Source organism: Semicossyphus pulcher, unplaced genomic scaffold (genome assembly GCF_022749685.1).
Source record: "Semicossyphus pulcher isolate SPU_LCO1_2020_fin unplaced genomic scaffold, fSemPul1.0.p SCAF_27, whole genome shotgun sequence".
In the NCBI taxonomy this organism is placed as follows: domain Eukaryota; kingdom Metazoa; phylum Chordata; class Actinopteri; order Labriformes; family Labridae; genus Semicossyphus; species Semicossyphus pulcher.
In genome coordinates, this window is record NW_027211701.1 from 6452555 (window position 1) to 6466721 (window position 14167).

Sequence of the window (14167 nt, forward strand, 5' to 3'; positions counted from 1 at the left end):
TTCTTAACATTTATATTGATGACCACATTAGTCAATGGATATTTGTTAAATCACTTTCGGATTCTTGCATAACATCCAGATGGTCACACGAAAATGTTTGCAATCACACATGCATACTAGTATGGTATATATGATACAGTGCCAAGACAGATTAACAGATTTTACAGTTCACTCACTGCCATATTCAGAGGCAGATCGCAGACAAACACATAAAAACATGTATGCAAACAGCAGCACCGACTAAACATCACCCTGAACCCAAACCTCATCCTCTCTGTCTGTCTCTGTCAGATACATCAGTTGGCGCTCAGATGCTCTTCAGCCTCTTTCTCTCTCTCTTCTCTCTCTCCCTCACTCCCTCCAGAAAAAAATATAGAATATTCCTCTCCCTGCCTGTTACCACGGCAACTTGTCTGTCCTGGATCCCCCAGAGTTCCGGTGAAGTCAGAGAGATGGATGAGAAGAGGGAAATGGGAAAGGGTTAGGGAGGGGATAGGTAGATGGTCTTGTAGGTAAAATGAGAGGTTTGGAAGACAAAAGAGAAAAGGGTAAATATGAGTGGGTGAGGGGATGATGGAGATGAAGAAATATACTGACAGCGAGGAAGAGAGTTAAGTATAAACCATTTATAGCCATCAGAGAGACTGTCTGCAAGTCTGGAAGATAATGTGGAGCAAACGAGGGAGCTTCCGCAAGAAACTGTGGACAAGAAATATACCTGTTTGTTCAGCTTTCCTGCAGTGTTTCTGTGATTTTAAGGCTGCACTGTTATCACCTGCAATCAGAAACAAATCACTGTCACTGTACTTATTTCTATTAACTTTTAGATGTGACTATTTAGTCAGGTTGCATGACCTCTAACTTTTCTCACTCCCTGCTTACTTACGAGTCTGGAGTGTGTGATCCTCTTTCGTTCGGACTCCTCTTTTACTGTTCCAGTCCTAGCTGTGAGGTGAGGGATTAGTGGAATGAAGTCAGAAGTGGGTTTATTAGAGGATTTAGAGCCATTTCCACACTAGCAGACCTCCACAGCTCAGGCACTACTGAGCTTGTGAAAGACAAGTGCTAGCGCTTTAGAGTGTGTAGAGTGTATATTTTCGTACTGTCTTATTTAAAGTAAATCCGAACAGAACCATTCGTTTTCAGAGTAAACAGGTTGTCATGGAACATTAATCTTTGCCTCAGCACTGACTTATTAGATCAGTCTTGTGTGCCATATGGTGATTTAAGTGGATCTAGTATGGCGACTCCAAAGCCCTTCTAGGAAAGGTCCAGCTCCTTGTGATAAGTTTGTCCGTGGAATTCATATGTGTCCATACAATGTCCAGTTGATATCCAGACACGTTCAGGAGTGCAGTGCATGTGCGAAAAGGGCTTGATTCTTTCACAGCTATATTGTCTCTGTTCTTTGATTTTAACTCATCTGATTCTTCCCTCCTAGGTCCTCCTCAGGATCTGGCATCCAGAACCCAGGCTCTACAGAGCATTCGGGCTGCCCGTCTGCTACAACAGCAGCAACAGAACCAGCAGCAAATGGTCCAAATGAGTTCTGTTCAGGGCCAGGGGGGATCGGTGGGACCCCAAACTGACATGGGCCTACCCTACGGCAACCAAGGGTCCAACCAGGGTTCCCTGTACGGGCTCAATCCCTCCATGAGCCAAATGATCCACCAGCAGCAGCAGCAGCAGCAGCACCAGAGCCAAAGTGTCCAAGCCTCCATGGGTCTTCCACCGCAGCACAACCCCGCCGGAGGGCCACCCCGGCAGGCAGGTGCAGGTCCTGGGGTCGGAGGTATGCCCGGAGGCCCAGGAGGTGGTGGAGCTGGAGGGTATGGAGGACAGGGGATGTTAATGAACTCGATGAGCCAGCAACCCCTCAAAGGCCCTCCCAACGCCAAAGCCCAAGCACAGAGACTGCAAAGCATGCTTGGAGCAGGAGGAGGAGGAGGAGGAATGGCTGCAGGTGGCTGGCCGCAGCAACAAGGACAGACTCTGCAGGCCATGGGGGGAGGAGTTGGAAGGACTACAGGAGGAGGGGGAGGAGACATGGTGGGGTTCAGCTCTGCCCAGGGATATGGGATGCAGCCGGGTCAACCCGCACGTATAACCAAGCAACACTTTCAGGGCCCAGGCCAGGGGATGAGCCAGGGAATGGACCCCAGAGTGGGCAACCCGGCAGCCGGCATGGGTGGCCCAATGATGGGCCCTCACATGGGCGGTCAGCCTAGGACCAACCAGCCGAGGCCCATGGTCATGAACCAGGGGATGAACCAGGGGGTGATGGGCCAGGGCATGAGTGGGATGGGAGGGTTCGGGCCAGGCCCTGGGGGGCCAGGAATAGGGGCAGGGGGAGGAGGAGGTGGACCTTACGGACCAGGGGGAGTTGGGGTTGGAGGTCAGCCACCAGGCTACCAAAGGACAGCCAATCAGGACATGTCATCATATGGATATGGAGGCGGGCCCTCAGGGGGAGGAGCCTTCGGATTGGGCGATGGGGCAGGGGCAGAGCTGGACTCAAGCGATGGTTGGATGGAGGAGTTTTTCACGAGCCAATAGCCAATGGGGAAACTAGAGATGACTTTTTACTGGATGAACTAAGACAAATATTGAAACCTGAGAACATAAAAACAGGATGACATGATGTGGACTGGCATGTTTTTACATGAGCAAGGTTATAAATGAGTTCTTGTTTTGTGTGTGAATGTGTGTGTGAGAATGTGAGATGGAAAGAGCAATCATTATGTCACGTGCATACTGATGAAAAACCAATATAGAGATTAAGAGGTGGTTTCATTAGTTTCCCTTTTTTCTCCACGGAATGAATTTTTCTCATGTTGCAGTGTTTGAAAGCGAGCCCCGTTTACACCGCAGCGCTTTGAGCCCAAGCTTCAGCAGGGGCTGATTGAACACCGCAGACTGATGAAGGGGAAGGAAGACTTGTTCTCAAGACAGCAATTTATTTGTGTTTGTGTGTTTGTGCCACCCAGCTCAGTGCTTCAGATCTCTCAACTATGTGAGGAGCTGAAGGGAGTAGAAAGCACTCTCAGCGCTCCCATTTCCTCTCTTAGATTTGTGCCCCCCATATACACACACAGCGTCACATACACAAAACTGTCTCCCTCACACTCTCTTCTTTTGTTCTGTTCACTTGATCTCTCTCTTTCTCATCCTCCATTCCTCTCTCCTCCCGTCTTTCCCACCCTCTCTCCAGAGACTTGTTCCTCACTCTCAACACTCCTTTCTCTGTTTTAAATTGTGAACATCACAACACAACAAATGATATTCCTCTCTTGTGCCACACAAGCGTACTCTGCCCTCTAGTGCATTTGCTGGGCAACAACCTGGGTGGCGTTTTGGGGGCTATTCTTTTCCTGTGAGTAGCGATGGATGAAAAGTGTCCATGAAGAGGAATAGAAAAGAGATTGAAAAGAAGAGAAAGAGAGAGAGAGAGAATAGGCAGCTAAAGCAAGTACTTGGACTCAAAAGCTCATGCACACACACACACACACACACATAGAAACCAACAAACAGACAAACAAGCATCAGCCCGGGAGGATAAGCGGATGTGTGAGCGGCAGCTAAACGAGCTATTATTACATTAAACCTTCTGCCTGTGTGACACAAACCACATCACATGCATCAGGCTGTCAAAAGGCAAAACGATCGCTGGGCACTGAATGTATTCAAGCACCACAAGTGACTTCTTCTTTAAGGAAAAAAAAAAGCTCATTGAAAGCCCACCCACATTGTTTTGTTTGTTGCTGTGTTTTATCTCTTACAATGATGCTGGTTGTGTCTGTCGATTAAAAGGAAAAAAATGTTTAAATTAGCCCTTTTTTAGTTTGTGTTGTCTTTGAAAATCTATTTGTCCTCCCGTTGCAGCACAGCCTTCCCATCCATTGTGACACAGTAAGTTGTCAATCACCGTAGCCCTGCTTTACATCGTGGCTTTTCTTGTACAGCAGCTATAAAACGCCCTCGCTCCAAACTAGAACGTAACTGTGCTATACTGTAACACTACTGTGAAGAAATACGACTTGTGCCCTTCCAGCGCTTTACTAGGAATATGAACCACTGCTAAGCCTTGAGTTTGTTTTAATAGTAAGTAACTTCATAAACTTCAGACAACTGATTAGGCTTAAAGGGTACCAACGGTTAGCGCCAGTTAGCATCAAAATGATCAGTGCTTCCTCTGAAGTCTGTCTCTCCCCTTCTCTGAGCTTACTTTAGTAAACTGTAGTCATTACTCCAGGCCTTATGGCTCTTCATCAACAAGCTGTCCACTGTTTTGCCCTATAAGTTGGGTAATAAATATGTGTCGAATAGTTTTTAATACAGTAGTCGTTGGTAAAATAACACCTGACTTCTCTAACGGTTTCTTAATCTTGGTTTAAAGATGGATGGAAGCGTGTTTGTACGTGCATTACTTTGTATTTAGCTCATCAGAGTGAACGTTTGGAGGATGATGCTGTAATCAACAAACCAAAAAGCCTTCTTCTCTGTAAACTAACTCCTTGCCATCAACGCATTTGTTCTCATTGTTGTTGATATTGTATAATCCAGCCCTTTAAACTTAAACCTCCCACCCGTCATCCTGTAAGCGTTTCTGCATTCGGTAGCACCCACGAATGAGGTTCTGTACTTCCATTTTGTCATGTTTGGGGGCTGAAAATCCTCCGTTTCACTTTGTGGAGTCTTAAAGTCAATGGCAGACAGATGTTTGAGGATATCGAGGCCCCCAGTTTAATCAGGGGAAACGGTCAGGTAAAAAAGAAGCCTGTGTCAGTGTCTAGATTTTTTTTTAGCCTTCCTTGTGCAGGAAATGCAATTAAGCACAGGCTCAAATCAAAATTCAGAGGGTCAGACCAGTGAAACGGAGGTGGTGTGTCAGAAAAAAACCTGAGGTTTACCACTCCAAGCTGGAGGCAGGAAGGTAGAGAAACACTTGTGGGTCAGCGTTAAGGTCACAGCCTTATGACCTGTTTGTCTTCTTCAAAGTAAGGGTTCATGATATGCTATTAAATCCCTCCAGGAAGAGAAAGGAAGCTTCCTCCATATATCATTATGTACCGGGACCAAGTCTGTAGACAACATTTTAACAAAAATTGTTGTTGTTGATGTTCTTTGTTTTATTTTATTTGTTTTTTTACTGGTGCTGACATATATGTGATTATGAGAAAAAGTATATAAAAGATAATTGCTATTTGTAAATATGTTTTTACAGGTTTAAATACATCAGATAATACAGTCTCTACTCTGTAAAGAATTTACTGTTTGTTGGAAAATAGAGAAGTATTTTTATTTTGAAGTTTTTTGATTTCACGTTTAACCCATCTGAGCTATGCCATTGCACTTCAGACAATGTCTTACTACTAATTTGTATTGTAAACCTCTTTTTTGGATTTTTTTTTCATTTGTTTTTCTAGTTTGAGATTTGACTCTGTTCTTAAGCAGTGCTTATTTCTTTTTATCCTGTACAGAATTCTGAAATGTTAACAAAAGAGAATTACAAAAGACTTTTTTTTGGTTTGTTTTTCAAAAAGATACAATAAAGAGAGAAAGTTCTCGCTGATCATATTAAATTAAAGTTTCTGTTGTTCATTCGGTGCAATGTTAAGTTCATTCATTAGATCACTGAGATTCACTGATTCCTCAAGATGAAGATAATGCTGCAGTCCCGATCTCCACGTTACAGACTTAATTCAAATCACGTGTGCAATCCATAAAATATAGGCAGGTATATGAGGCAGACCTTCCTCATATACTTGCCCAGATATGGCCACTTGAAAGTGGGACAACCCTTAACACTTAGAGTGAATGCCTCTCAAGGTCTGAGACCATGAACAGGGGAGTCTGGGATTGGGCCAGGGTTGCTAGCAAGCTAACTAAGTATCACTAGCTGGCTAAAATGCTTTATGCTGCTGTTACAAGTGTAGCTTAAACATGTAGCTAGCTTTAAAAACACTGGTGTTCAATATTCACCATTCACCAATCACCATTGCTGCTTGTTAAGCTAGCTCATCCTCTCAAGTATCCACAAATACACGAACATTCGCACAAATCTATGACCGATCAGTTCATCCCATTAACACACATGAATTACAAAAAATTGGAGACATGATGATGAAAAGGAAATGTTTGTGTGTTGTGTGTTGTCCGAGGACATGCAGTGACACAGACGACAAGCAGAATTTTCATTTCAAGGTCGCACGACTGACAAAGACAGATGCACGCACATCCATGTAGATCCTAAAACCAGACTGACTAACTGCTCCAGTAATGTTATGTCTAACAGACCAGATTTGCATAATTAGACTTGCATATGCTAAAGAGCAGAGCCTTAATTCTGTCTGGCAGTAATAGCAACGATGAATCACAGGCTCCCTGTTGGTGTCAGCAGACAGACAGACAGACAGACCACACGCAGGGTCAGGACCTTTTTGTTGTAATCCATCATTTTTTTTACAATCCACCCCTTTCAAATTCACTCCTCCTCATCCTCTGTCAGCCACGCCCCTTTTCTTCATCTCTCCTCTTTGTCCTGGCAGCTTGCCTCTACCTCTTCTCCTCATATTCCTGCTACATTTTTCCATCCCACTCTCCCTAGCTGCCTCGTTTCTCCTCGACTCTCTACCTCCCACCCCCAGCACCCCCTCCACACACACACACACACACACAAACACACACATCCAGTACACTCCTGCTTCCCATCTGACATTGATAAATGGAGACTAACAGAGATGACAACATCATTACTCATGTTCAGTAGCGACACCACCTAGGACAGAGAAAAACGAGAGGAAAAGGGAGGATGAAGGACAGGACAGGAGGAGGAGGATGGGGAGTGAAGGGGTGGCGGGGGGAGGCTGCAGTTGGAGGTGTTTGCTACAATCCACCCCCAAGCACACACTTTAACATCTCCAGAGAGCGTGATGTTGAGGTGCTCATTACTGGTGTGAAAAAGTAGAACAACTGTTGATAGTGCCAGCTGCCTGAAAGATTGAAACTCATCGGTTTTCTACACAAATCCAATCAGACTGAAGTCGCTGCAGGGCTGCAAGAAACAACTATTTTCTTTATCACTAAATCTGCTCAATAAGTCATTTATTGTATAAAATGTCAAAAATAACACATTTGCTGTGAGTGTCAAGGACTTTCTTCCAACTGACCAAATATAGAAATCAATAATAACTGCATATAAATTTTACATTAATGTATTGTTTTAGATTTTGCATAAAAACCGAACACCACTTTACATGTCAGAGGCTGAAGCTAGCAAGTATTTACACAGTGGTGCATTGAGCTAAATGCTAACATCAGGTTGTCAACATTCTCACAATGCTAACATGCTTACTATGTATACTCTTCCCCATGTTCTCTATCTCCCAAATCCATACTTTTTATTCTGTAGGTCGAATTTTAGAAGCCTTTTTGTTATAACTGTGGAAACTCTTTTTACAACCCGACCCACTCATTAAGTTAAATGACAAGAAAAGAAAAAAACCTGTGGCTGTTGCAGGCCTCTAATAAGTCAGTCCATTCATTTTATTCACACCAAATGAGTAAAATGCTAACCTGTCTGTGCCCTCTACCCCTGCACTCAATACACATAAGCAGCAGTAAACCATGGTAAACCATGACTATGATGTGCTGCACTCCTCTCCCCATCTCGTGAACTTGCCCTGGCCGGCATCGTAAGTGCGGCAGTGCACGGTCATGTGATGTGAGATAGACGCGTAACATTTTGGATTCATTCATAACCGAGTTTACTCTGATTTATGAAGTTGCACAGCCCCAGCTTCAACACTAACCGGGAATACTCAAATATGTGTAATGTGAATGTTTACATTTTTTAACCCGCAGTGAGCAGCTTTAAAATCCACTCTATTCTTCATTCACAGTGTGTTTTTCACCAACTGCATTGTTCCACAGGGCAGGTGGCAGTTACAACCATGCATATATGAACACACATACACAGACACACACACACACACACACACACACACACACACACACACACACTGAACTGTCTTTCCTGCTCCTCGGTGCTCATGAGATCATCAGCAGTGCAGGCGCAGAGCCAACCACAAGTCCAAGTTAATGACAGACAGTTTTCTCCTGTAACCAAACACTAACACACACACCCACACAGCATGAGCCCTGCACACACTCATGAGGTGCTGTTATGGTCTCTAATCAGACCGACAAATGACGTGTCACAAAGAGTGGGAGATGAGTTAGAGAATCTTTCACTCTCGCTCGCTCTCCGAGAGTAATAAGTTGAATAAACGTGGCTGCAGAAATGTGGAGGGGGAAGGAGAGAACACGGGATGTGATAGTGTGGAGAGAGAGGGAGAAACGTGTGTGTGTGTGTGTGTGTGTGTGTGTGTGTGTGTGTGTGTGTGTGTGTGTGTGTGTGTGTGGTGTCAAGTTGATGAATGTGGTAGCAGGAGCCATTGTAGTGGTGGAGGAGTAGGAGGCCACCAGATAACAGCAGAGCAAGGCCTAAGCTGTCTCACACCATGAATAAAACACCATGAAAATCTCTCTCTCTCTCTCTCCCTCTCTCTCACACACACACACTCACACACACACACACACACACACACACACACACACACACACACACACACACACACACATGCAGACACACAAGGAGATTTCTAATTACCTTTTGGATGACTTTATCTTTCTGTTTCAAATATTTATTTAAAAGGAAAGCGTTGGGCTCTGGTATAAGTGCTCTGCATGCTGCCCCTGCTTGTTTTAAGTACTGTATTGAGCACACACCTGCACACACATCCATAGTGACCTGTCCACCCTCCCTCACACCTTAATAGTAGCAGTGCAAAGTTGTTCTGTGAATGATAACCAGGAGTTATCTGGTTGAGAGCAGTGATGTGGATTCACCTCTTTTCTGTTGACATGGCGCCCTCTAGAGGACACTCGCAGCAACTGAGAGAAGCTTCATCCTGCTCACTGCCCTGCTACATTTGTTATCCCACTTTACACTTTAACAGCAGCCTTCAGAGTGGGCCATTGAGATATCAATCAAAATGTAACACCACCCTTCCACGTATAGTTAGTAGGTTTTATAACATACAGTTTAAATTGGTTTAGATCAGCATGTGTTGTTTATTATTTTCAAAACTTGTCACCAAGACGTTAAACTAGCATCTAATCAAAAGGCTTGGAAACCTACCTGTATGGCTAACAGACAAACCTGTGTCTTTTTACTGAACCAAATGGGAATATGCAAACTTTTACACTTCAAAATAAGTTCACAGGCTTTTCTCATTTCTCTATTTTGCCTCCTCGCCTCCTCCTACCTGTGTCCTTCTGCCGTAAATCAATCTGAGCGAGGTTGTGTCGCTTCATAAAATGCATTTTGAGGAGAGAGGTTTGCTGGAGGTGGTTTGAGAGGATGCACATTATTTGCTGAAGTCTTTTCTTGAGCCCTGAGGTAAAAAGTGACAAGACAGCTGAAATATACAAACTATTTTCATATATAAGATATAAGTTAAAATTATCTATATAATGCTCACAGAGACATATTAGATTTCATTGAGCAGAGATGTCAAATTTCTTCAAATGGCTGTTTCCTTGACTCTCTCTTTCAATGTTTTCTTCCCCGTCTCCACTCTGATCTCAGATGTGAGGGGCTATACTATAGGTGGGGAAAACTGAAACTGTTTGGCCTGAAGGAGACACTTGAGAGAGCTTATCCTCTGATGAGCAGGACAGTGTCCAGAGATTTGCAGGGCAGTCATCTTTTTTTGTTTTTATTTGAGTGACCTCAGTGACCAAACATGGGGCATAAATGTTCTGATGCTGATAAAAATTTTGTGTCCACATTAAAGGAGACGCTGTGCGCATTTACGCAAGCTGCACAGCATGAGTCACTTCATTGAGTGTCTAAATGCTCAGACACATCGACAGGATCAGTGATGATCTAATGTTAGATAAATTATTATGTGCTGGACTACAAAGATCATTCGACCTTTTTTATTTATTTGCATATTTTGCTGCTGGGTGACATGGCTATGTTCTCTATTGAATGTGTAATTGGTACTGGGTAGTCAGTATTTATATTTCTGGGAATGTTTGTCGGTGGCACTGGTTGTCTGTTTGTACTATTATTGTACTAACTAATTTGTTCTAACTTTAATAAATGTACTCCCTGTGTTGCGTGAGTACTAGTGCATGTGTGTCAGAGGGAGCGCGCTGAAGAAAGAGCTTGATGTCGGTCTTCGGTTGGAGTCTTTGTCCCGTGCAGGGCTCGAGCTCGGATAGGTTGGTCGGACACTCGCTGTGAGGTGTAAGATGTCTATCCCTATGTTTTGATTACGAGAGCCTCTGGGGATTAACATGCTTTACATATGGTTCTCCACCAGTTGTATTTTGTGCAGACCAATCAAGTTCTTCAACACAAATCTAGGAAACATCTCTGTGTGCACCTGGCTTTGTGCACAGTGGCGTTGTCATGTTGAAACAGGAAAGGCCTTCCTCAAACTGTTACCATAATGTTGGAGCACAAACTCTGCTTTGGAAAATATAATTGTGCTATAGTATTTCGACTTAAAATGAAAGCTGAGGCACTGAGGCAGCTGTAGGCCAAAAGTATGTGGACAGGAATAAATTACATGGTATAATGCAAAGTTTTTGAATTATGAATACAATCAATCAGAGCTGCTGCCATCATAAATTTGGCAGTTTTGACCAGACAATCAAAATTATACTTTTTCCCTGATTTGCCACGTTGTCATAGAGAACACATCACATATTAGTGCAGACCCAAGCTCTCTGAGATACATCTGAAAACCAAAATGAGGCTACAGTAATGCTGTAGTACTGATCATTGTAAAATGATGTATTTATACATATACACAGACAGTCTGCATAAACAGACAGCTGTAGCTTCGACAAAACAGAATGATTTTTTTTTTTTTTTTTAATGTTCACAACATTTAATAAATGCAACAGAAAAGATGGGTTGGGATGGGGTAGGGGTAAGGGGTAAGGGTTGGGGGTGAAGGAGGGGTAAGGGGTAAGGGTTGGGGGTGAAGGAGGGGTAAAGGGTACGGGGTAAGGGTTGGGGGTGAAGAAGGGGTAAGGGGTAAGGGTTGGGGTTGAAGGAGGGTTAGCAGGCGGGGGGGTGGGGGGGTTGTAGACGGGTGGAAGGGTTAGGAAGAAAGGAGTGGGTAAGATAGGTAGGGAGTTAGGTTACAGAGGACTGGGTGTCCCACAGTTGTCACATGACTCAAACAAGCTGCAGGGTCACCCTCCTGACTGTTGTAGTCAGTTTGCACCCCTGTTCTTTTTCTTCCTCCTCTTCTTCTTTGCCTTCTTCATCTTTTTGTTATTTGTTTCTTTCTCTTCACTCCTTTCCATCTCCTTCTCCAACATGACATTGTCTTTGCACTCCACTTTTTCTTTTCCCTCTTCCTCATTATTTTCTTTCTTCTGCTTTTCCATCTTTTCTTTGTCTTCTTTTATCTTCTCTTCATCATACTCCTTCACCTCCTCTTCCACATTCTTCTCCTCCTGCTCCTTTTTTGGAGCTTTTGTCTCCTCACTCCTCTTCATCTCCTTCTCCTCCTTTTCTTTGTCTTTGTCTTCCACCTTTTCGTCCACCTCTTTCTTCATCTTCTCTTTCTTATCCATTATCTTCTCTTCTTCATCTTTCCCCTCCTCTTTAATTTGTATCTCTTCCTGTTCCTTTCTTGCTGTTTTATCCAACTGCTCCTGCTCCTTCATGACGGTGAGCATCTGAAGAGACAAAAACAGTATTTTTTACTGCCCATCTGAAACCACCTGTAAGAATACAACAAGTCAGTAATCTGAAGTGAAACACTGAGCTGAGACAGCATACCTGCAGCTGGTTGGCCTTATCAATGAGGCTCTTCTCCAGAGCATCACACCTGCTCCTCCACTGCTCCTCACTTCTCCTCAGCTCATTGTCCTTTTGGGCCAGCAGGTGCAAGGTGTCAATGTGGGCTTTGGTTCTAGCCCGTCGCTTTTTAACCTCCCGTATGAGGAGGTCATCTTTTTCTTTGACCTGCTGCCGGAGCTGGTTCACCTCCACCTGTTTATGCTCTAACAGAATCTGCTCCTTCAGAGTTTTATTTTCCTCTTTGAGGGACTTTATCTCGTTGATTGCAGAGTAAAGGGCATCTCTCAGACCCTGCACAACTGCATTAGCAGATTGTGGCTGGGGCTGCTGGGGCTGCTGCAGCACTGCAGCCGGTCTGTTTGGAGCATAAAAGGCACCAACATGCATCTGCCCAAAAGCCTGAAAGACAGCAACATACATATATGTAGTGGATGGATGGGAAGAAAAGCACAACCAGTGTGTTTATTCACACACTGTGTTTAGGGACAGTACCTCCTGGAGCACTCAACAGGGAGCAATTTAAATTGAGACATATTTAACCAAACCAGAAATCTCCACAGCATATAGAGTATTGGCAGTGTTGACTGTATTTTCTGTGTTTTACAAAGTTATGAAACAAATTCTGCAACATCTGTTTCTGTTGAGTTTGTTTGGAGTTAAGTTACAGTAACTGTAACTGCTTTAAGTTTTAAAACACTCACTAATGAGAACTGTACAGAAAAGAGGCTTCCTTAAAATATGAAGACATTGCCTTGTGAGGCATTTGGTGAAAAATGAGATCACCAAGAATTGCGTCTTGGTTAAATTAGACAATCTTACCCAGTTTCCTTGGCTGAATCTTCTGTCCATGACGGTACAGTTAAGGTGAAGGTGAGGCCGGGAAGATTACAGTGGTAACAGTTAACTCAACAGTTTAAGCACAGTTCAACTTGATATTGTCCAAATATCAGGACTTTTTTCAGTTGTTGTAGTAAGTATAGTACTTTTTAGAGTGGTAGATGTAAGAAAAGTTTTGGTTTGCAATAACTGATGGTTTGTTTTCTAGTAAGACAGAGAGGTACTACTCAGGTCAGTTGGTTGAACGCAAATGAGCTTTCAGTATAGAACAGGCTGCATTCTAGATATGTCCATTGTGATGCAACATTCTACAGGAATTATGACGAGGGAGCATTCTGATCATGTGTTCCATCTCCTCATCATTCAAAAAAAGCTTGCAAGTTCAAGATCATAACTTTCAACAATAATGCACTAATATTCTATTTTCACAGGTCACAGGTACTGAATAGACTTTTGCTCTTGAAAGTAACAGGACACAATGGAGATGACACCCCAACCTGCATTACCACTAACATACCTGAGGCCTTAGAAAAATTTAACATTTAAGAACCCTGTAAGTTACAAAGGTCCAAACTTTGAAAATGATATTTTAAGTGTGAGTGTGTTCTATGTGTCTATGTTCTCTGTTATCATAGAGATAACAAGACAATACACTAATCATGGGAAACTGCGAGGAATGCTTTGGTTTTGTTTACCATGTCCATCAGTCATACACCGGCTGTCCACAAACTAAAATCCAGGTTTGGGTATTTTACTGAGCAGCATTTCTCTGTTAACCAAGTAACTTCTAAAACATGCAACAGCTTCTCTGACAATTTTTTATAGATAGCAATAATCAAACGTATGACTACTGCAAAGCCTGGGCCTCTCTTTAAAGTGGTGAGGATGACACAAAAAGGGTGTGCAGGTATAAACGTAACATAAAACATATCCAGGTCTCTGGTCATGTGGTAAAGACATACACTTGTCAATTTTTTTTTTACCAAATACATTTTAGCATAAAATTGTTCTTTACTGTATTAGTCCATGCTGAAGAGAAGCATGACATCAGCTCCCAGTTTGACACAGTTCACACAGTATATTCTTAAATGAATCATAATGATAAAACAAATGAACAATGAAACACAATTACAATGGCATTACCATTGAACAACTCAGCTGTCTCATGGTTGAACAGCTGAGTCCTGGTGTAAATGGAAGAAATGTTTAAAATAAGTTTAAGGTAAATTGGAAAGTGTCTCCATTTCAATATTAACCACCAGAATAGATGGTAGGCCTATAAATACATGGCCCACCCAAATGTCCCACCCACCAAATGTAAAAAAGCAAATGTGCCAGGTGCAGGCCCTTGCGCCATGTACTTTAGACCATGGGTCATAGCTCTCTAGGTCCTGCGACCAGGTTTTTGTGAGCAATGGCTGATTTCTTTGTGCTTCC

General features: G+C 43.2%; 1 protein-coding gene across 1 annotated transcript in view; it reads left to right on the forward strand.

The window, feature by feature from the left end:
- maml3 (mastermind-like transcriptional coactivator 3) overlaps positions 1 to 5563 on the forward strand; it is a 106382-nt gene extending 100819 nt beyond the window's left edge. The window contains exon 6 of the mRNA XM_069676869.1: positions 1442 to 5563. Coding sequence (XP_069532970.1) covers positions 1442 to 2556 — 1115 coding nt within the window. The 3' untranslated portion in view covers positions 2557 to 5563. The remainder of the gene's footprint in view (positions 1 to 1441) is intronic.
- Positions 5564 to 14167: the final 8604 nt, after the last annotated feature.